This window comes from Citrus sinensis, chromosome 8 (assembly GCF_022201045.2).
Source record: "Citrus sinensis cultivar Valencia sweet orange chromosome 8, DVS_A1.0, whole genome shotgun sequence".
In the NCBI taxonomy this organism is placed as follows: domain Eukaryota; kingdom Viridiplantae; phylum Streptophyta; class Magnoliopsida; order Sapindales; family Rutaceae; genus Citrus; species Citrus sinensis.
In genome coordinates this window covers 22,373,844-22,397,419 of record NC_068563.1, presented here as the reverse complement: position 1 = coordinate 22,397,419, position 23,576 = coordinate 22,373,844, and the positions used below count along the sequence as shown (strand labels likewise).

The window sequence follows — 23,576 nt, the reverse complement described above, 5'->3', positions numbered from 1 at the left end:
TAACCTTTGTAATGTAATATATAGAATCATTGCGAAAACAATGGCTAATAGACTCAAAAGGATTTTAAATGATATCATCTTCCCCACCCAAAGTGCTTTTGTTCCCGGTAGACTCATCACTGATAATATAATTATTGGATATGAGTGTTTGAATAAAATAAGGCAGAGCAGAAGTAAAAAGAGGGGGCTGGTTGCTTTAAATCTTGACATTAGTAAAGCATATGATAGGATATAATGGAATTTTGTAAAGCACCCAATACAAAAGTTGGGGTTTTCTGAAAAATGGGTGAGCTTGGTCATGAATTGCATATCTGCAGCTAGTTTCTCAGTTCTAATCAATAGAGTGCCAAAAGGATTGATCATCCCACAACGAGGTTTAAGGCAGGGATGTCCTCTCTCACCTTACATTTTCATTATATGTGCAGAGGTGCTCTCAAATTTGTTGGTGCAGGCAGAAAAGCAAAGTCTCATCCAGGGGTTGAATTTCAACAGGAGCTTATCAGCCACACACCTCTTATTTGCTGATGATAGTTTGGTGTTTGCAAGGGCGTCCAGCAATGATTGTAGAAATTTGAAGGGCATTTTTTATTGCTATGCAGCAGCTTCGGGACAGGTCTTTAACTTCGAAAAATCTTCTATGTTCTTCAGTTCTAGTATAAGTCAGATTCAAAGGGAGGAATACAAGAATATTTTTGGGCTGAATGTGGTTACAAAACATGAGAAATACCTTGGCCTTCCATCTATGGTGGGGAGAAGGAAGATTAATTTCTTTAATGAGATAAAGTTAAGGGTTTTAAGCAAGCTTTCCAGCTGGCAAAGCAAGAATTTTTCCTGCGGTGGCAAAGAAGTGTTAATCAAAGCTGTCGTGCAAGCAATCGCAGCTTATGCAATGAGTGTTTTCAAAATCCCCCAAGGCCTTTGCGAGGATATTGAGAAAGCCATTTCAAGATTTTGGTGGGGATCCTCTGATACTCACAGAAGCATACATTGGGCTAGATGGGAAAGACTATGCCATGCCAAGATAAGAGGGGGAATAGGCTTCAGAGATTTTTCATGCTTCAACCAAGCCCTCATTGCAAAGCAGGGGTGGAGAATCCTGCATAATCCTGATTCATTAATGGCCCAGATTTTGAAGGCAAAATATTTCAAGCACTCTAGCTTTATGGAAGTAAAGTTGGGGTCCAATCCATCGTTTGTGTGGAGGAGTATTTTGTGGGGTAGGCAAGTGTTGCATAAAGGCCTAAGATGGAGGATAGGAAATGGGAAACATGTGAAAATTTCTGGCAACAATTGGGTAAAAAATTTTGAGATACCTAGAGCAAACTCACAGCCCAGCTTACCAATGGAGGCGGTGGTGGCTGAGTTGATTGACGAGAGCAACAAGTGGAGGGAAGATTTGATTGTACAGTCTTTTTCAAAGGAGGCTGCAGAAAGAATATCGAGAACTCCATTGCCAAAAACTCCAAGACCAGATAAGCTGGTATGGCACTTTGATAAACATGGAATTTATTCTGTCAAGAGTGGGTACAAGTTGGCCGTGAACCTAAAATTCCCAGATAAGCCAAGCTGCTCAGACAGCTCCAAAACAATGTGGAAGGTAATTTGGGCAAATGACATTCCAGAGAAGGTGAAGATTTTTATATGGAGGGCTGCTCAAAATATGTCACCAACGGTGGAAAATCTATGGAAGAGGAAAATTGTAGGGGATCCGGTATGCCAGAGATGCTGTAGTATGAGTGAAGATGTGTTCCATGCTCTGGTGGAGTGTAAGTTTGCTTGAAAGGTCTGGAAGATGACAAAATTCTATGAGGAGATTAAGCTGATGGCTCATCAGGATATGTTGAGTGTGCTGCAAGAGTTAGCTATGAAGAGAAGGAAGAAAGACATAGAACAAATAATTGCAGTTTGCTAGGCAATATGGTACTCGAGCAATTGTTTCGTCATTGAAGACAAGAAGGAGGATCCTCTGGGTTCAGCTACAAGAGCAGTAGCCATTGTGGAGTCATATAGGAGGATAAAATCGGTGAAAAATAATGTTTCTGCTGGGCATCAGCAAAATGGGCAGCAAGATTGGAAGGCCCCTCCACCTGGTTGGTTTAAAGTAAATGTAGATGCGGCTACAAATTTATCAAAGCAATGGGGAGGACTTGGAGCAGTGGTCAGAGATTCAAGTGGGGAAATTGTAGCTGCAGCAGCTCAGAGAACTACTCTTAAAGGAAATGTTGCAGACATGGAGGCTGAAGCTGTGCTTCCTGGCATCCAAGTAGCGAGGGAAGCAAATTGTGTCCATTTTGTTATTGAATCAGACTCTAAAGAAGTTGTGGAGCTTGTTCTGAAAAGAAAGAACAGCTTAGCCGAAATATCTCGGAACATAGAAGAAATTCAGGATTGTTTAAAAGGCCAGAGCACGGCAACCATACAATTTGTTCCAAGAAGGTGTAATGTCATTGCTCATAACTTGGCAGAGGTAGCTCCAGATCGTGAAGATCCTGTCTTTTGGATAGGAAATTTTCCAGTTTCCACTGTTGATGTTTTTCTCCAGTTTTAACCTATGGAAAGATTTACTTTCTCATAAAAATAAAAAAAATAAAAATCTTGATCATCATTTCATCAAATGAGAGTGGCATGTTATGTATATGACTCCTACAAGTGGTGAATGCTTTCTCATAGTTTCTGAATGACTGTATCACCTCATCTAGGATGAATTAACAAAATAATATATAGCTGTGGGATTGAGCCAAATAGATTGAAAAAAAAAAAGAATGATTGAACAAATAAAGATACACCAAACATCTAAACATACACAAAATTCAAGAGCCAAAAGCTTTTCTTTGGTTGATTTAAAGGTTTCCAGTTCTTTACCAAGAGGGCATTAATTAATTCAACAAGCTAAGTTTAAATAACCCTTAATTCAAAGGGACAAGCCAGACTCTTCATCTTCTTCAAGATCGCCAGTGTAAATAAAATAGAGAGCCCAAATCAATCCAAACACACCAAAGAGAATCCACCCAAGAGTGTTGTTGCTTAGTCCAAATGGAAGCCCTGTTCCTTCTGTGGTCATTCTCTCATCCACCAACGCCATGGCTGACCCTGCGGCCGTACTCAAGGCTGCGGCGGCTGCCATAAGTGATGCAACCATGCTTGCTCTTGAGCTCTTGCTGCTGGCAGCAGCTGGTGCCTTTTCATCTAAGCTGCATCTCACACGTCCCCTTGTTGTTGCCATTGCAGGCAGGCCTACAAAGCCATGATATTCATTAGATGGTAGAAGTAGAACTTCGGTTCAACTGACTTAAATTTCAATTAGGACTTTTATTTTTGCTAAAATTTTCTATAATCATGCAGAAAAATGCAAGTTTGAAATTAAACAAAGAATTTAATTTACCATATATTTAGCTACAAATTGATTCAACACATAGCAATGATGGAACCAGAATTTCGGTTTGAAGAAGGTCATGATGCAGAAAATATAAACTTAATTAAACTATAAGATAAAATCAGTAAAATTGGCAGGACCAATGGCGAGTTCTCGTAGGACTACAGTGAAGAAACCATAAATTTGAATAGGTTTTAACATAAAAAAAAATAGAAAATGATAAAGTTTCAGTTCAATCCCTTAATTTACCTTCTTTTTTCTTTTTTGGTCAACTTAGGCCTCCACAAAGTTGTGTGTGTGGTATATCATCATATATATGACCAAATTTGAAGAAAATAAAAGTACTTTGGGTATTAAACATCACTTTGAAGAAAAGCAGCCTAAATATAAAATATATACAGTGATCATAGAATTAGAGAGCTAGCTTACCACAGACTGGTGATGCGTGAGTTAAGCCCTTGGGCACAAAACCTGATCTTGGGAGCAATGCAGGAAAGTTGGTTGATGAAATTGATGCCATTTTTTTTTGTTTTTTGCCCTGCAGGTTAATCAAAGAAGCAGAAATTGATCATAAGTAGGGGGAGAAATAGAAATATATATTGTATAAATAAAAGAATATGCTAAGTGCACCACTGAAATTGGATGGATAAATTGCAGCCAAGCGTTTCATATCCATTTAATATCTTGAAAACCACTCATTCTCTTCCACGTGTTCCTCGCGTTTTCGGTTGTTCGTGTCTATGCTTGATTATGACAAGCTCCAATATATATCCTTTTGAGTGTTGTTTGGTTGCAAAAGAGCGGTGGGAGTTAGGAAAGTGATTTTAAGAATTTAATTTTTATTATAATTAAATATTTATAATAAGAGTCGCCTACCTCACGTTTAACGTAATGTATAATTTTCTCACACATTTAAAAAATAAATTTTAATAAGACCTATTATTATAGAAAAAATTATATCTTACGTTTAACGTAAAGTAACAACTTCTCCGTCATAATATAAAATTTAAATTATATACTAAAGAGTGAAGAGTTTAAATTTTTCTTCTATTAAAAACCAGAATTTTCAATTATCCTTTAATATTTCATTAACTTGTTTAATGCTATAGATTATTAAATGTTATATTAATTAAATTTAAAGTAAGTATTGATTTAATCAACATAATAAAATAATTTTATTTATTGAACTAATTTGAAAAAATAGAAATATGAATTCACCGGTTCATTGGATTCCCGTTGAACCATTGCCGGATTGTCGACACTGTAGCCGCTGATGGCATGTGGAATGTCACTGCTGGTACCAAGACTCGCTAAACAACGAACAACATCATTACGTCGTCATTGAGGTAATTAAAAAAAGAGTGGATGTGTTTTGTTCAAATCTGGTTCAAAAAGTTTGGAAACTTTTCAACTCCCACAAATCCTGACAATTATCAATTTTTTCGGCCAAATAAATTGTTCCATTGTGGAGATTGTCAATTTTTGATTATTTTGATGCTATTTATGATTGAAATGAGACGATCGACGATGGGTACGGTGATGGTCGGTGGTGGCCGGCTGCAACTTCATTTCCTATTTCTGGTTTTTTAAATAAAATTTTAAAATTGTAATAAATTAACTTTATTTATATTATAGTTTATGTGGAAACAAATTTATTGAAAATGGTTAAATAAATAAATTATAAAATAAAATTATGTTAATAAAAAAATTTCAAATAAAATTTCATTATAAGTGTAAGTAAATTATTTAAAATAATGTTTATTTGTTATTTATGTAATATATTAAATAATTTTACTGTTTAATTTTTTGAATTATATGATAAACATTTGAAAATTTATTACTAAAGCAAAAAATTGTCAAATAAAAAAAAAGAAATTTATTTTCCATCTAATATTCTATAAGGGATGGGGCTATTTGAAACTATCAAATTCCTCTCTACACCCATTTGAAAAATAAATTCATTGTTAAACATTTAAAATTTAAAAATCTCAAAAATACCCTTCACTAATCTCTTTCTCTCTCTACCTTACAATTGTATATTCTCTCTCTACTCTAATATCCTGGAAACTGAACACTCAATTTCACTCTCTTTGAATTCATTTTTTTTACACCTTTCATAATATTTCATGATCTCTATTTCATGCTTTATATATATAAGTTTTTTTTCTTGATATTTTTTCCTTTTGTATTTGGTAAAAATTAATTTGTTGATATTTATTAAATTTTATGGCTAATAAAAACTTACTTATGTTCATTTCTAATTGGTTGGTTTTTATTCCTCTTAATTATGATACCAACTATTGCAGCTAAATTAATATATCTGAATGAATTAATGAGAATTTGTGAAATTAAGAAGAGAAATAAAAAAAGGGTTAATTAAATAATTTTTTAAAATTATTTAGATAATAAAATTCTTAATTAAAGAAGAGCTTTTAGAGAAAAAATTAATCAGTTCATATAACTCCAGTATTTTATAATAAACCAAACATTATAAAAGAATTTCTTTATATCCTCCTCTCATTTTCTCTGTTTTCTTGTACTTTCCTCTCATTTCTTTACATTTCTCCAAATCATATACCACCTTAATGTATATCCTTTTAAAATATGTCGTAAGGTAACTGGTTTCACCTCCTAAATATTTTAACAAATTCTAGTTATTGTTAATCTTTTTATTTATCTATCTTCATATAAGTTTGTGGATCCTGATGAGGATGCCCTACTTCAGCTTCCTTGTATCACATAACTTTCTATGAGGTCGACTGACAGATGGAGTATTCTAAATGTTGTTAAGGTCCGGCTATGGGAAGAAGAAGGGACGGAATGGAGCTTCTGATAAACTTGTGCTAGAGTTGATCATGTAGTGTTCAACAACTTTCCTTAGCTTGCCAGAGATGAGAACCCCCCGGCTATGGAATGGGAACAATTTGGGGATTGTAATAAAATTTGTGTTTGGGGTTTGATCAGTGTGCAAAGGTGGAGCGGCAATGGCTCTTTTCATTTTTGCACGCCCATTTATCTGGATTTTAAAGGGACACTCGAAAGGGAAAACTAGCACTAGAAGGGCAGAGAAACTTCATATGCAAACTATCCTGTATAATGATTCAATCTGCATCTGCTCCAAATGTAGCTTTACAACACACTTTGATTCGTTATCAAAGATAGCAATTAGTCAAATTAGTGTCTCTTCCTCGAAGTTCACTAAATTGCATTCTGATTTGTTTTTCTTGTAATTAACCAATCTATTAATGCTATGAAACTCCTTGACATTACTAGTCAGTTGGCAAATGCAGACTGTTGTATGCTAACTCACAGTTGGTATGCAACCAATCAAACAAGTGCCTATGCAATTGTTTCTCTCCAATGTCAGTGAATTCTATCTCAGTTTGAAAATATATTGGGAAGTTTGTGTGTCTGTTTTTATATAAATTAAAATAGGTTCTTTTAAGTTATATTTAATATAATTTACAGTCAAACAAGATTCACCCACTAACCTACATGATCCCATTATTTTGTTACTTATTTTTTCACGAAAAAGCTTGGTTGTAAATTACAATAAGTGAAATTTACAATCGTCCACCTGTTTGTTTTGTCTTTTTCAAAAATACACAAACACTTTTTTTTTTCAGCGCGCCATCTGAAGTTTACTTTTTGTTGCATTCTTCTACTTCCGTCTAATTTCTGTTAGCAAATTTAACGGAATGACCTTTTTACCCCTCAAAATTATAATTTAACCCAAAATAAATAGAAATTAGAGATAAATTGGATGGATTTAATTTTTTTCAAAGGTGGATGCTAGAAATTTGAGGAAAATAATGTTTGTTGCTTACTAAATTTAGAAAATTTGTATTTATTTTTTTGGAGGAAAATAATGTTTGTTACTTACTAGATTTAGAAATTTTGTCTTTATTTTTTCTCTTTCAAAAAAATAAATACAAATTTTCTAAATTTAGCAAACAACAAACACTATTTTCCTCCAATTTCTAGCATCCACCTTTGAACAAAATTAAATCCATCCAATTTATCTCCAATTTCTATTTATTTTGGGTTAAATTGTAATTTTGAGGGGTAAAAAAGTCATTTCGTTAACATTCCGTTAAATCCACTAATGGAAATTAGACGGAAGTTGACGAATGTAACAAAAAATAAACTTCTGGTGGCGCGCTGAAAAAAAAAAAGTGTTTGTATATTTTTGAAAAAGGCAAAATAAACAGGTGGACGAGTGTAAATTTTTCTTACAATAAATGTAACTTAAGAAAATCTATTAAAACATTGGTAAGTTATTAATTTAAACACACATATATACCCTTTCTTTATGTTTCTAAATTGACCTAAAAAAAGGATGTTTAGGCTTCAATGCATGGGCTGTTTTGGTTGGGTTTCTCATCCTTTAAGTTAAAAAGTGGACAAGTTGACCAAGCCAAATGCTATGTTACAGCACCAACTCACATCAATTAAGCTGGGACAGGCCCACCCACTTCTCCAAAGTCCAAACCATACTAATTGCAGCCGTGACTTAACTTTCTGGGGACTCTTTTGTCAACAAAGATATATATATAATTGCAAAACCAAATAAATAAATAAATAAATAATAATAAATTTACCCTTAAGAATCATTTTTAATTAAATATGGAATTCGAACACTATTTTTCATCTCTTTTAAAAGAAAAAAAATGATGACAAGAATATAAGTTCTCTTATTTGTTTTTTTAATTTCTCTAACTTTGTGTATTAACTATATTTTCATCTGTCTAAATAATAAAAAAAATTTATTTTCATTATTTGTTTTGTTAGCCTCTATCTAGTAGTTTTTTATTCTTCAAGTAGCTTTTATTTGGCCACTAAAGTTCGAATTTTAAGAAGATACAAGGCTGAAAAGTTATTTTAAACTTTACTAATTGCTATCTTTAAAAAAAAAAAAATTCATTGTTTCACGTAAATATTTTAAAATATAAACAACCCAAAACTTTTACTAATTTATTAAAAATAATTTAAATTTAGAACTTCCTACTTTTGTAAAAAAAAAAATTGGATAATAATATACCGGTGGTCATCGCCGATTTGCCGTTCATTCAACAACCATCAACGAATAGTAGACATACAATTATATGCTTTGAAGCACTATTATTATTTTAAAATATTTTTTTTGATTGAATAATTTTCAAACTATTCTCACATGAAATAATAATTTTTAAAATATTTTCTAAATTATTATAAAATTCAACTTACTTTTTTGTTTCAAAACATAAGGAAAAATTTGAGGTGGTTGATGAACTTTTTTTTTTGCCTTTTTAACAAAAATAGAATATATTAAGGTTTATAATAATTTAAAGATACTTCTAAAGATTATTATTTTAGGATGAGGATATTTTCACCCACTATGTTTGTAAATTCACCCCACTTTTAGAAAATAATTATGATAAGTTCATAATATTCTTAAAAAATATAAATTAATAAAAGTTTTATATAGTCAATCAATTAAATCATTCTATTAATTTTTTTATTATGTTTTTCAACCATCTTTGATCATAAATTTTAATATAAATTTTATTTTACTATTTTATTCTTATGATATAAAAAAACAAAATTACCCTAATAAAACATGAGTTATTGTATCTAATAATTTAGGTATTTAATTTTGCGACTTATAATCTAATATTTTTAAATGAAACCTAATTTTTATTTTACTACCCTTACATGTAAATAACATAAATTTGACAGTCTAATAATTTATATGAGAATTATGCCATAAAAATACTATGTTAATTTAATTAAAAAATAATAATCATACTAATAAAAAGTAATATTAGAAACAATGAGTTTAGTACAAATTAGAAAAAAATATTGAAGTTAAAGTAAATTCTTGATAATTTTATTTTATAAGGTTAAAATAGTCAATTTAAACTTACGTCAAAACAATCTTTATAATCAAATATCCTAAAAAAATGTAAGTCACAAAAAAAGTCAACTAAGATAGATTTAATTAATTAATTTTCTAAAATTCTTCTTAATTCAAAAATTTTAAAAATAATGTGTAACTTTTATAATTATTTTTTAAAAATATGGTGAACTTACAAAAAATTATGGGGTGAAAATATCATCACTCATTATTTTATTATGGAGTAATCCGAAACCAACTCTTTTCCGTCAACAAAAGTTAAAAAAAAAACAAAAAGCTAATTTTATAAATTAATCAAAATTCTGGGTGTTTTATGTAAAAGTTCCCATTTCTTGAGACCTTGACCTCGAAGTAGCATGGGGAGTGTGGGACACGAACCCTGCGTGTTGTGTCCACACTACAACAAACAGAAACAAGCTTCTCTTCTGTTCTGTTCGGTCTTTCTTCTTCCACCTTTCATGCTATTGTTATTATTAATTTCATCGAAACTCAAAAACTGATAAACCCTTTACCCCCACTTCATGTCCCAATAAATCCAACCCACCCCACGTTATTTTCTTGCTTAAAATTCATACCCATCTCCAATTTTCGCCGTTTTCTTCACATCTTCAGATCCATTGCATTGCTTTTGGATTATATATATTACGTATAGGTACATACATACATACGTACATACATACACATACACGTGTGTGATAAATAGATGGATACAGTGAGAACGACGGCACGGCATGTTGTGAAAGTGAAGAGGGAGACATTAGAGGCTTGCATGACATGTCCTCTTTGTAACAGCCTCTTAAGAGAAGCTACCACTATTTCTTTGTGTCTTCATACATGTAAGCTACTTTATTTTATTTCATGTTTCTGTTGTATTGTTGATGGTTTTGATCTGGGAATTTGTTGGTTCTTTTACACTGGAGATTGTTTGCTCTTCTCTCAGCACTCTTGAGCTGTGTTACTTCTGTGTGTGTGTGTGTGTTTATGTTTGTTCACAGTTTAGAAATTTTAATAATATGTGTCGATGTTTGCTGAATCTGTTGTCCTTTTAAACTTTGGTTTTCTTCGAATTCAATTTCGGGTTGTTCTTTTTTTCGAAATTTTGTGAACTGGGTTCTATTAACATTGGATGTTAGTTTCAGAATTTCTAGGTGGTCTAGTTCATAGTTTCAATCTTTTTGTTGTTGAGTCATGTTTGAAGGTTGCAATTTGGATGGATATTGGTGAGATTATATGTATTTGTACTCATCGACCCTGTAGAATCATGATGGCTTGTGCTTCCAGCATGTGTTATTGAAGAAAGACCAAATGTGGGTGTTCTTTTAGGCTTGATATGGTAGAACGAGTGCAATATTTTCGCAAATATAGAAATACGTTATTGATTATTCACTGAAAGCTATTTTTTAAAATTATTTTATAAGGATTGACCTTCTAGAACCATATGTTGTTATATTATAGAAAATAGATAGCACACCTTGTAGGTTTTCATCTCCCCTCTGAATGAATTGTTTCTCATGCACTAAATTTTGGAATTGAAACCAGTCTGCAGGAAGTGCATTTACGAGAAGCTTTCGGATGAGGAGGCGGATTGCTGTCCAGTATGCAATATTGATCTGGGCTGTCTTCCTGTGGAGAAACTCAGGCTAGTACCGGTGCCTTATTTATATCTAAGTCGTATCTCTTCATTTTCTTTTGTAGTCAGAATCAACATTCTTTTTATCTTTTATATACTTCTAGACAAGTATTGTAGGTTGATTCATGAAGTAGTTGTTTCTTAGAGCTTATTGTAGCAATTTTGAAATGTGTACGTTTATGTCTGAAACCTGAATTATATAACTAATATGCAGTGCACTAGTCATGGAGCAACATAACTGTGTAGTGATATTGTTGGGTAGTTCTTGGCTGGAGACTTCCTGGTCTTGTTGTTTTCAATATTGGTTTAACTAAATTTGACAAGAGTCATGAGTTAGGGACTAATGCCTTAAGTGCAATTGGATTTTAAGCTTACCACCAAACCCCCTCTTCCTCTTGGATTCTTTGTTCTGCCTCTCTTTGTCCTCCAGGCATGATTAACTTAGGTTTTGACGTGGTTGCTAGGAGTTTTTTTTTTTTTTTTAACATCTATTATTCTGTAGTCACCTTTATCATCTTATTGGCCTATCATGGTTTTTCCCTTTTTTTGCATTATTTTTCTTTTCCTATTATTTTTGGTTTCTTACTGAATGATCTCCTTCATTTTGTCCAAGTCTTTTTTCTTTTCATCATCGCGGTACATAAGTTTTATTATTGCATCAGTAGCTGTCATGCATAAATGTTGGCTTCCTCCAGTTTTCTTCACCACTTGCAAATTAACTTGTGCTGGCAGCTGGCCTTTCTCTTTCTACGTCTAGGATTAGCTAAATCCACATTAGAAAAGACCTTTGCTTTGCACTTCTGTTTGATTTAGTTTGCTTTCGTCTAAATGTTAGGAACCAAGGTCTTTCACAGGATGTCGTGCCTATACAAGTGATTGGTTGTTTCTGTAAAATTTGTAGTGGAAAAAGTACTAGGTCTGACAAGTTTTTATAAAAGATTGTTAAGCTTTTATGCAAGCAAAGATGTGGACGTTCTATTAAAATGTATGAACTTTAATAATCATTCTTAAATGCAGGTGCCCTCATTTTTTTTAATGTGGACATGCTCTTAAACCTTGTGGTTTAAGAGAGTTAAAAACTAACTCTTTTAAACCCCACGGTTTAAAAGTATGTCTGCATGAAAAAAAAAATGAGGGTGTCCACGCTAGAGAAGAACTCTAAACTTTGATATTCTTAAAAGTATCTTATGTGGATTTGAAAATTTGGGATTGTCATTCTACAGAAATCTGCTGGTTGGCCAGGCACTTCTGATAGTAGTATGCTAATATTTAAAGCAGTTCAAGGTCACAAAATCCCTAATCATATTGATTTATTATCCCTAATCATATTGATTTATTACTTTTTTGACTTCTTGTTTAAAGTCATTTCCTTATTATTTGCGTCCTTTGCTGGTAGTAGTATCAACGATTAATCTTGTTTAATAGGTTAGGTTTATCATTCTTTTAGACAATTTAGCTTGGAGTGTGACTACTGTAGTAAATGTGCTTAGGCTTTTTTTGGTGCTTATGGAATATGTGCAGGCCAGACCACAATTTGCAAGATATAAGGGCCAAGATTTTCCCTTTTAAAAGAAGGAAGGTTCAGGCTCCTGAAGTAATGCCTTCTATTTCTCTTCCAGCAAAGAGGAAGGAAAGATCACTATCATCATTGGTGGTCAGCACCCCTAAAGTACCACAGCACACTGGCTTGACTGGAAAGAGGACAAAAGGAAGTACAAGGAAGGCTGCTGCTTTACGAGGATGTGGATTTATGCTTGAGGATAAGAAGGAATCTTCTATTGAAGATCATCCAATGAGCTCAAGCTCACCTGATTCATTAAACAAAAATGCTCAAAACAGAAGGCAGGTAAAAGAGGCTGAATAATGATTGATGCTTTGACTTTATTTGAATCTAGATCAGATCCAGTCGTGTTGCAGGATTTACTATTTTTGCCGCTATTCATCCTTTTAAAAATGTTTTAGGAGTCTTACAAGGCGGAGCCATCTAGCGAGCAAGGGCCTAATAAGGTGGGTGAAATAACAGAAGCAAAAGCTGATCTCTGGACACCCTTAAACTGTCTTGTTGAAGCTGCCAACAGAACCAAGTCCTCCAAGTCAAATTCACAGGGGCCATCTCTTGCCAAAACAGATCTGCATAATTTCCCTGATTCAGAAGTATTTATGCCTGAAACCAAGGTCAAAGTAGAATTACCAAACTCTCCTGGTGGTGAAATATGTTCGTCTAAAACCAAAATGAAAGAGCATGGACTGAAGACAAAATACCAAAATGACAAGAATGGAATTGGTTTGCATCCAGGACCAATGAAGCGTAGAAGGCGTGCAGCAGCTAAAAAAAGGGAAGTCGGAACTGAGGAGTCGTGTGCAGCAGCGCAAGCCATGCTAGACGCTGCAGGAGCTAAGTACAAAAGAAGGAACACTCCAATTTGGTTCTCATTAGTTGCTTCCGAAGATCAGTAAGATGTTACTTTGAATTTCTGATATTACACAACATTTATTATATACTTGATTTATCTCAAGGGTATATAGCATGTATTATTTGCAAATTGCTTAAGTCTCCAATTGTCTGATAAATGGCTTCAGGAAAGGCGATGGTTCCTTGCCTCAAATCTCCACATGTTACCTGAGGATAAAGTGAGTTTATTTTATCCCAATACTGACCATATGATTATGCTTAGTAGCTTATTGTTTCACACTTGTGGTTCAAGTCAACATTTGAAGTCTGTTGAAAATTTGTAAACATTTACTAGCTGATATTAAATCATGAAATTGTTTTTGCCGATACTATTGTTAAGCTCATGGCAAGTTGTATAAAACTCTTAAAGCTAAGGGTCAGGTAAAATTTTAGGTGGAAGCCAAAAAAAAAAAAAATGAATAAAGGTTAGAAAGAATTGCATATGATTTGTTTAGGCCGGAGTTTATATTTTCTTTTTTATCTTTTCGTTTTGAAGATGTGTTTATATTATGGAATGGTTGCAAATGAAATATTTTTGTACAGCTAGTAAGGGTAGTGTGCACGGGAAATTTTCTTCCTTACAACATTAGTCCTTTCTCTTGATGAGTATTATATTTATTGCCTGTAACCAAACCATGTATCGATTATTTCAGTATTCTTGCTCCTAGGCAAGTTTCCTAAATCTCTGGCTTGTATTATTTCGAATGATGCAGCATATTGCCACATCTTATTCTTCATTTTCTCTCTCTTATTTACATGATCATAGGGATGGTCGAATGCCTGTCTCATTTATCCAGAAGTACCTAGCAAAGAAACTTAATCTCACCAATGAAACTGAGGTGAGTTCATCTTTCTTTCTCGGCAACAAAAGCCATGAAAAGTTCCCATTTCCCAACTAAAACTTAGTGAAATTATTGTCCAGGTGGAGTTATTTTGCCGAGGTCAGCCAGTGCTTCCGACATTGCAGCTTCACAACCTTGTAGACCTCTGGTTCTGTACAGCATCAACATCGAAAAAGGTGCCAGCCTCCGTGGGCTCATCAGCTAAGGACTTCGTGATGGTCTTGTCATATTGTCGAAAAGTTCAAGCCTCTTGAAACTCCCTTACAAAATTTTCTTACCACCTCGGTTATACCTTTGGTAATCTTATGTTGTAGAATTTATAGCAATTATATGGACTACATACACACTATGAGATGGTTTGATCATTGGTGGTTGTAAAATGCATCCCACTGCTCCTTGTCACACTTATAAAGTTATTGAAATTTTTTTATTTGATTGGTTATGTTATGCGTCAAATTTTAATGTCATGAACTATTCCAAATCAACTTTAGATCATATTTTTTTGGTATCAAATCTTTCCCCATTTCCAAGAGGTTATATTCATCTAATATTAAAAAAAAAGAATTAGAATTTGATTTCTTTTAATGGGAAAAAAGAAGGTTATTATTATGGGGCTCTGATCAAAAGAGTGATTGTGCATGTGTCCAACTCTCATTAGAGGAATTGTGTTATGATGATCCACAGCTTTCCCAATAAGAGTTGGACATGTGATCTGTGGCTCATCTAGATCACGTCTCTTATTATGGGTAGTCACTATATTAATATATTTCTTTAATGTTGTGTTTATTTGAGGGTTTAGAAAATGAGAATGAAAGAATGAGAATGAAATATATATTTACTTGGTACAATATAATTTGAAAATGTAAATAAAATGTGTGGGTTTCACACAATTTGAGAATAAGGAATAGGAATTTCATTCCCATAGAGGGTTGAGAATGTGGATTCCCATTCCCTGAATGGACTTTTGTATCCTTATAATTTTTTCATATTTTTCAAATTACCCTCGTTCAAATCACAATTAATTTTATTATTTTAAATATTATTATTATTAAATTTTTATTTTAGTTATTATTAATTATTGTTATTTTTATTGTTATTTTTATTAATATTATCAGTATTAAATTTTATTATTATTATTATTAATTTTATTTTTTTAATTAATATCATTTTAATAATATTTATACATATATCTAGTTAATGAAAATTACATTATTTAATATATGGGTATTTTCATAAATTGATTCTCATTCTCATTTATTTATGCTAAATAAACATTAAAATTTCATTCTCATTCCCAATCAATTCTTATTCCACTTTATTCTTATTCCCAATCAATTTCTATTCCACCTCATTCTCATTTCATAAAATAAATACACCATCAGTTCATTTCCATTATTTGGCGTGTGGAATGGTGGGGAAGGCAATACATTATTAGTAGACGGCAAGTTGAAGTCATCTTTATATTTTGTTTCCAGACGGCAAGTCGTCCATTACTTTTCTCAATGACTGACAGTAAGTCATTGGACTCCGACAACCCAAACAAATATTTCTATTTTAAACGACGAGTCATCCAACTGCGTATAAATTATCAAACAACAAATAGATCCCCTCACTTGACTAGATTGCTCTTAAACACAATACCCGCTCTACTGTTTCTCCGCAGACAGCACTCGAAATTCACGATGCAACATGAACAGGTAACCGAAATCCTCTTAAAACCGTTGTATGTTTTTCTTTTTTCTTTTTTTCTCTCTCTCATATTTTGATATGGTGTTTAATGATTTAAAAATTATATTTATGTAAAGGCTGAGAAATCTGATACGGTGGTGACATGGGAAGATCAACAAAACATTAACAAATTTTCCAAATTAAACAACAGATTCCACGAGCTTGAAGATGAAATCAAGTTTGCCAAGGTTTGTTCTTCTTTCTTTCGCTTTCGATTTCGTCTGGGTTTGTTTTATTTTTGGTTATTTCAGGACTTTGGATTGTGAAGATTTTAATTTTTGTTGTACATATGAGATGTGTTTTGGGTAAAAAAGAGAAAACCCAGTTCTATTTCTTGTTTTTGCTGCAAGATAATGGATTTTTATTGTAATATGAAAGACCCCAGCTCTGGTTTCGAGTGTCATGATAGGTATTAGTGTAATCTGCACTGCGTATGTGTGTTTGCATGTCTGCTATTTTATCTGATGTATTGAGGAATTTCATTGTTGTATATGTCTTGGGAGTTTTTGAGTCTCTCAAGATCTTTACGAAGGAGGTGGATTTTAGAATATAGGTAAACATTAGGATCAAGGAAAAAAAAGAAAAAAGAAAAAAAAAGCTGTCTTGCAAGCTCATTGAAGATGCCGGGGTTGATCAAGTTTGACCCTGACTGATTTTGTTCATTTGATTTCGGACGAGTAGCTTGTGAATGGAAAGACTAGAAGACTAATGAAAATTGTAATATCAAATTTGCGATCTTTCATGCTGCCTCTACATAGTTGAGATAGGCGTGTAAATGTAATGCATATGTTGGAGAAATATCCTGACCTATTGTTGTGCCCAGGCATTTAGCTCACATCAAAGTGGAGACATTTCCAACTCTCTAGGGATGTCTAAAAAGTTGAAAAAGATAGTCAATGAGCTTAATGATCCTAATGGCATCAAAATGATAGACAAATATACTAATTGTTTGGCTATTGTGTTAGAGAATTTCCACAGGCATCTTAACATGTTTTTTCTATGTTTAAATTTATGCAAACTCACATCAATGGAAGCAATGTAAACTGAGAACATACATCAGATTTGGTGCATATCAAGTTGTTAACGGAACGCAGATACATTTTTGTATACACGATCATCATTCAGAGTATGTCGGGGCATTAAAGAGGTTGTGGTTCATATAGTATTATGTTTGGACTTCAATATGGAAGTATTTCTTAGGAATAAAACATTTTCAGTAGTCGTGTGCCTCTGTCAGTGTTCTGATTCCAATTTGAGTTCAAAAGAAGCCAGGCCGTCTTCATTTGTAGGCTTTCTACATCTAATGTAGAGAGATTATTTGTTTGTGCATTGCTCCTTTTTAAGAAATCTCTGGAGTTGGCTGGCAGATTTATTTATTACTTCTTTGATGTTTCTGCCTTTCTGGCTCTTTTCAAGATCTTTGGCTCTTCATGATGTGCAAGAGTTTTCATTCCCAAGTTGCCTTGGTGTGGTGTTTGGCTTATTTTTTTAATTTTTCAACATCTTTCGTTTCTCCTCAGGACGGATAGGAAGCAATGTTCGTTGAATTCCTTTTTGCTGCTTTTATTGTCTCATCTACTTTAATCACATTCCATCGCCTTTCTTTGATTCGTCCTGGTTTCCCTTTTCTTCTCTAACTTACTGGTGTGTTTTTTCACTAGGAAACAAACGATAATCTGGAGGATGCAGGCAATGAATTGATTCTCACTGATGAAGACATAGTTCGCTTCCAAATAGGCGAAGTCTTTGCTCATGTGCCAAGGGAAGAAGTGGAGACCAGAATAGAAGAGATGAAAGAGGTGAATAGCAAAACTCTGGAAAAACTTGAGAAAGAGAAAGAAACTGTTCTGGCCCAAATGAATGAATTGAAGAAGATTCTATACGGGAAGTTCAGGGACTCTATCAACTTAGAGGAGGATTAATACACCATGACTGTCATTTCTCTGTAATTTGGTTGCCTCTCACTTTTGATTTAAATATTAGGGATGACTTTACTCCAATCTTCAACTTGCAATTGAGTATCCTGAGTGAAGCCAGTGCCGATTTTATTTACTACAAATTGGTTTTTTTTTTTTTTTGGTTCCAGTTTTAGAACTGTCCAACTTGATATTAACAGGAATGAAGTTGGCTGGAAAATGAATGTGTAATAGTTGCCCCTGTGATATCGCCAATCTCAGAAGAAATATTTGCAGAACAAATGTTTCCAGTATATGAGTTGGCTAATGGTTATATTGCTCAAAATAGACTAAACTTGATTTTCTTGAACATACATGAAGATATTTACAAGGCACTTATGCATCATCACTTCCTCACAGACTGGTCTCCAAAGCCCATATCATGGCCTATCAGTTACTAAGGAATGGCCACTAAAACATAGCGGGGTACAAACAAGCAATCTAAATAGAAATGCACTGCTTATAAACACAGAGATCCCTTCCCACATACAAACCAAGGCCACTAGAATGATTGTGATATGCTCTTCTGCTTTTGGGCATTTCAAAAAGAGAGTGCGCGCGTTCCAATCAAAAGAAACATCGAAGACCATGTACTCCTAGATAACTTTCTACACTAAGAATTTACTATTAGCCCGCAGTGTCTGGATCAAAATGGCTGTTGAGCATTAAGTATAGACAATACAGTGATGTCAGATTGCCTAATAGTTCACAGCCAAGTTTCTTTATTTTACCAGTTCCGCAAGAAGATTCATGAGAATTATGGTAAACGGGAAAAATAAATAAATAAAAAACAGATAGGAGATCAAATGAAGAATCTTCATTGCCATCTGAAGCCATTTCAATCAATTGAGTTCATTTGCTATTAGCCTATGGTCCTTGCCACTAGCCCAATTCATCATTTCAAGTTTTCAATAGAACCATAGATAATTGTACTGAATGATCAACTAACAATTTCTGAGGATCAATATTATTTTGTTCACAAGTACCAAACAAATGACTGTACCAAAGAAAAAGAACCATTACTACTGATCATCTTGTATTAAGACCATTCACAACCATGCATCAAGATACTAGCTACAAGGAAAAAGAATTTTGTAATCGACTGAACATTTCAAACTGTTCCAATTTTGCTAAACAAAGGAAACGTCACAAATTAGTGATCAGAATTGAGTGAAGAAAATAAAGTAATTGTTCCAAATTAGTGATTCCACAAAAAAAAAAAAAAACTCTAAAATCACCTCCCCTGATGCCACAACAGAACGCTTGCTGATTTAATCTCTACAGCCGCAACACTGACTTCGTCTCCACAAATAAAATACAAATGACAAACAATGGTGAAATGGCCATATGAAATCAAGTCACACATGATCCGCACTTCAATCCAAACAACAGTAGCAAACAATCTCTTCCATTTTCTTGCAAGCTTCCCCGAAAAGATAAAGCTAACCAATCACACCAAATTCCATCACCTTAAGCAAACAATAAAACGCAATTATCACCACAAAAATCCAAAAAACAACAATCAGAATAACTACAAAACCAAACCGTCCTTGAACTTCACTTGATCACCATGAACTAAAAACACTAATCTAAAGAATCTCACAAAACCAAAAATACACTATCAAAACAAATGCAAATCCATCAAATTTGCATATGCCAGTCAACATAACTGCTTGACTCCCACCCACAACCAAAACCCACCTTCAACCACTCTCCTCATCCAAAAACACTAATCTAACTGAAATATCTCAAATTCGCATGTAACCAGTCAATCAGACAGGCTGACTCCCTCCCGCAACTCAAATCAAACCACATTCAGCGGCAATCTCCTCATCCAAAAACACCAATCTGAAGAATCTCACACCACCATTATCAAACAAAATCACCAAGAACACACTCAAAACAAACTGAAAACCCTCAAATTCCCATATAGCCAGTCAATATAATGGGTAAAACCAAACTACCTTCAACTGCAGTATGCTTGTCCAAAACACTAATCTAAAGAATCTATATAGAATGTCACAACACCATTTTCAAACACCATCTCAAAACAAACCCAAATCCCTCAAATTCGCGTATAACCAGTCAACCTAACGGGCTGAGTCCCTCCCAAAACCGAAACCAACCCACCTTCAGCGGCACTCTCCTCATCCAAAAACAAATCATCAGTAGCCCTAAAACTCGCATGCAAACCAACTAAAACAACGCCAACAATCAAACCCACCAACACATTGGTCCCTACATCAGTCAAAATCAAAGCAAGGACAGTAACCAAAGTCAAACAACCCAACACGAACTTATCATCCAACGTTTGGTTAAAAACGACAACTGGGTCGTCCCGAGCGAAGTAAAAGAACAGCCACAAGACGAAAACAACAATGAAAACCATCATCGATACCGGGTGCCAGAGCAAGCTGAGGAAGAGGATGAAGAGCATTACCATTGCGTAGTTTACGCGGAAGTAGCTCGCGTTCCGGCGGGCACGGGAGATTGCGTCGTTGTAGTCGGCGGGGAGGGAGAGGGCCGACGTGTTGAAGAATTCGCGCCATGGGCGGCGCGTGGCCGTTAGAGACTCGGCGCGTGAGAAGAAGGAGAGGGATGTTGTTGTTGTTGGGTTGGTAGTGGTGGTGGCAGAGCCGTAGTTTGTTGGTGGTTTTAGGGACATGATTGGGATCTGAAAATTTTAGAGAGACAGCGACAGAGCGAGACACCCCGGAACGGTGTTGGTATGTTTCAGGGGCTTCTGCTGTGGCGTTGATGCGAGGACTTGAAAGAGAAAATAAGAATATTTTCTCAAAGTTTTTTAATTTTTAATTTTTTTAATTTTATTTTAATAGAAATGAATTGTTTTTATTTAAACTTTAAAGGGTGAACGTGCAATCGTTGATACAATGATCACAATGAGCCCCCCCCCCCCCCAAGAAAAAAAAAAGTCATCAAAATACTTTTTTTTTTTTAAATAACAATCTATAAAAATACTAACAAACTATAATTTTTTTTTAAATAACAAACTATAACTTCTTTTGACAACAATAACTTTAAAAATTAATTGTAGAGTTTTTTTTTAATTTTTTAATAATTATTAAAAAATCACTTTTATTGACTGACTTTATTTTATCTTATTTTTTAGATTTAACGTTAAAAGTCGTCTTGTATGTTATTGACACTTAAAATTAAAAATAAAAAGGTACTCCTAAAATACATCAAAAGACTCGATCACCATTCAATACTAAAGGTGATTTACTTCTTTTATGTAAGTTTGATAATTATTAATAAATTAGGAAATAGAACCGCACTTCGCGCGGCTTTAAAAAAAATTAGTATTATTTTTTTATTACTTTACAATTGATGAAACTAATAAAAAATATGAATTGTTTTTTTTAAAGATGACGCAGTCTTATAAAACTAATGTTATTTATGAAAGTTAATTATTTTTTTGTTAACATTAAAAATATATATTAATGTGTATAGTTAAGTGTACACAACCTTTTCATCAATAAAAATTATGTTCACACTAATCAACTCTCCATTTTTTTTAGTATTAACAGACTCTCACATTTTACAAAGTCTAACCTTTATTATCCAACTATCTTTATCATTGTTTAACTCATGAAGAAAATAGTACTTCATGAAGCATACAATACTAAAAATTTAAATAAGTCAAAAAATAAAAACACAAAAACATTTCTAAAGAGGATGTTGGTTAAATAAAAAAAAACACTCAAATATAACAAATCTTAAATGCTTAATATTTATAGAGCTTGAAGAAGGCAAAAGATACTAAATAAAATGTTGCATAATTAAATATAAGATTATGACATTAAAATTAGGTCATAGGGCATTGGTGAGGGAAGAGCAAGGAACATTCCTTCCTATATTAATTAGTTGATGTATTTTAAACCACTAAAGTTTATTTGTTGGCTTAATAAAATAAATGAATGTTTCAAAACTTATAATTAATTTATTATTAATGGTTATATATTGTTGAATTTAAATAGAAAGAGGAAGAGACATGTAATCTTTTGTAATCTATTAATTATTTTATATTTTTAATATTTTGTAATGTAATTATTTTTTAATCTCAACAAATATATTAGATAATAGATAATATAAAAAGATGAGAAATAATAATACCACAAATCTTAACTACTTAATATTTATAGAGTTTGAAGAAGTCAAAAGGTACTAAACAAAAGGTTGCATAATTAAATATGAGATTATGACATTAAAATTAGACCCTAATGGCATTATTGAGGGAAGATGAAGGAACATTCCTTCCTATATTAATTAATTGATATATTTAAGCCACTAAAATTTAATTGTTGGCATAATAAAATAAATAAATGTTTCAATATTTATAATTAATTATTATTAATGGTTACATATTATTGAATTTAAATAGAAAGAGGAAGAGACATGTAATCTTTTATAATCTAATAATTATTTTTATTTTTAATATTTTATAATGTAATTATTTTTTTAATATCAACCAATTTATTAGATAATAGAGAATACAAGAAGATGAGAAATAGTGATGTCACATCACCTCGTCTAGTCCCAACTTTATATATATATATAGATTTTTAATATTTTGTAATGTAATTATTTTTTAATCTCAACCAATATATTAGATAATAGAGAATAAAAAAAGATGAGAAATAATGATGCCACAAATCTTAAATATTTAATGTTTATGGAGTTTGAAGAAGCCAAAAGGCACTAAACAAAAGATTGAATAATTAAATATGAGATTATGACATTAAAATTAGGCTCTAATGACATTGTTGAGGGAAGATGAAGGAACCTTCCTTCCTATATTAATTAATTAATGTATTTTAAGCCACTAAAATTTAATTGTTGGCATAATAAAATAAATGAATGTTTAAGACTTATAATTAATTATTATTAATGGTTACATATTGTTGAATTTAAATAGAAAGAGGAAAAGACATGTAATCATTTATAATATAATAATTATTTTCTATTTTAATATTTTGTAATGTAATTATTTTTTAATTTCAACCAATTTATTAGATAATAGAGAATATGAAATGATGAGAAATAGTGATGCCGCATCACCTCTTGTAGTCCCAACTTTATATATATATATATATATATATATAAAATTCATATATTTTATGCCACTAAAGTTTAATTGCTAGCATAATAAAATAAATAAATATTTCAAAAGACTTATAATTAATATTATTAATGATTACATATTATTGAATTTAAATAGAAAGAGAAAAAAATTACAAAGAATATTCACCAATATTTTAGATATTTTAAATAATAGAAAATATAAAAAGATGAGGAATGATATATATTAATAAAGTTACTATTTATTAAATAAGTTAAATACAATCAAATTAATTATGAGAAGATGAAAAGTCAAATCTAAAAAAAAAATTCTCTATTTATTAGATAATAGAGAATATACAAAGAAGCAAAATGGTGATGCCACATCACCTCCTCAAGTCCTAACTTTATATATGGGTAAAAGCTTGTTTAGTCCCTATATTATGAAGTTAGTGTCCATTTAGTCCCTGTATTTTTTAAAACACCTCAAAACGTCCCTGCTACTAAATATTGACACTTATGCCATTATTTTTTTTATTTTAACTTGCTTTTACAATATTACATTTTTACAATAATGTTTCTTTTGTGGATATTAATAAAAAATCAAATTATCAAATTAAA

General features: G+C 32.5%; 5 protein-coding genes across 5 annotated transcripts; 3 read left to right on the top strand and 2 right to left on the bottom strand.

The window, feature by feature from the left end:
- The first annotated feature begins 298 nt into the window (after positions 1 to 298).
- On the top strand, positions 299 to 2,548 carry LOC127899404 (uncharacterized). Its single transcript, XM_052432777.1, has 2 exons — positions 299 to 1,766; positions 1,950 to 2,548. The coding sequence occupies exons 1-2, from the start codon at positions 299 to 301 to the stop codon at positions 2,546 to 2,548; spliced, it is 2,067 nt and encodes a 688-aa protein (XP_052288737.1).
- A 261-nt stretch (positions 2,549 to 2,809) lies between these two features.
- LOC102610209 (photosystem II reaction center W protein, chloroplastic-like) lies at positions 2,810 to 3,970 on the bottom strand. Its single transcript, XM_006487724.4, has 2 exons — positions 3,803 to 3,970; positions 2,810 to 3,234 (listed from the first exon to the last, which is right to left on the bottom strand). The coding sequence occupies exons 1-2, from the start codon at positions 3,891 to 3,893 to the stop codon at positions 2,912 to 2,914; spliced, it is 414 nt and encodes a 137-aa protein (XP_006487787.2). The 5' UTR covers positions 3,894 to 3,970; the 3' UTR covers positions 2,810 to 2,911.
- Positions 3,971 to 9,605: 5,635 nt separating this feature from the next.
- On the top strand, positions 9,606 to 14,635 carry LOC102609907 (E3 ubiquitin protein ligase DRIP2-like). The gene is made up of 7 exons (XM_006487723.4): positions 9,606 to 10,105; positions 10,809 to 10,908; positions 12,421 to 12,745; positions 12,862 to 13,352; positions 13,480 to 13,530; positions 14,118 to 14,190; positions 14,274 to 14,635. The coding sequence occupies exons 1-7, from the start codon at positions 9,973 to 9,975 to the stop codon at positions 14,445 to 14,447; spliced, it is 1,347 nt and encodes a 448-aa protein (XP_006487786.2). The 5' UTR covers positions 9,606 to 9,972; the 3' UTR covers positions 14,448 to 14,635.
- A 1,088-nt stretch (positions 14,636 to 15,723) lies between these two features.
- Positions 15,724 to 17,980, top strand: LOC102609604 (probable prefoldin subunit 4). The gene is made up of 3 exons (XM_025102298.2): positions 15,724 to 15,890; positions 15,999 to 16,109; positions 17,583 to 17,980. Exons 1-3 carry the CDS (start codon positions 15,876 to 15,878, stop codon positions 17,841 to 17,843), a joined length of 387 nt encoding a protein of 128 aa, XP_024958066.2. The 5' UTR covers positions 15,724 to 15,875; the 3' UTR covers positions 17,844 to 17,980.
- An 823-nt stretch (positions 17,981 to 18,803) lies between these two features.
- On the bottom strand, positions 18,804 to 20,683 carry LOC102609333 (PRA1 family protein E). Its single transcript, XM_006487721.4, has one exon. The coding sequence runs from the start codon at positions 20,539 to 20,541 to the stop codon at positions 19,942 to 19,944; it is 600 nt and encodes a 199-aa protein (XP_006487784.2). The 5' UTR covers positions 20,542 to 20,683; the 3' UTR covers positions 18,804 to 19,941.
- Positions 20,684 to 23,576: the final 2,893 nt, after the last annotated feature.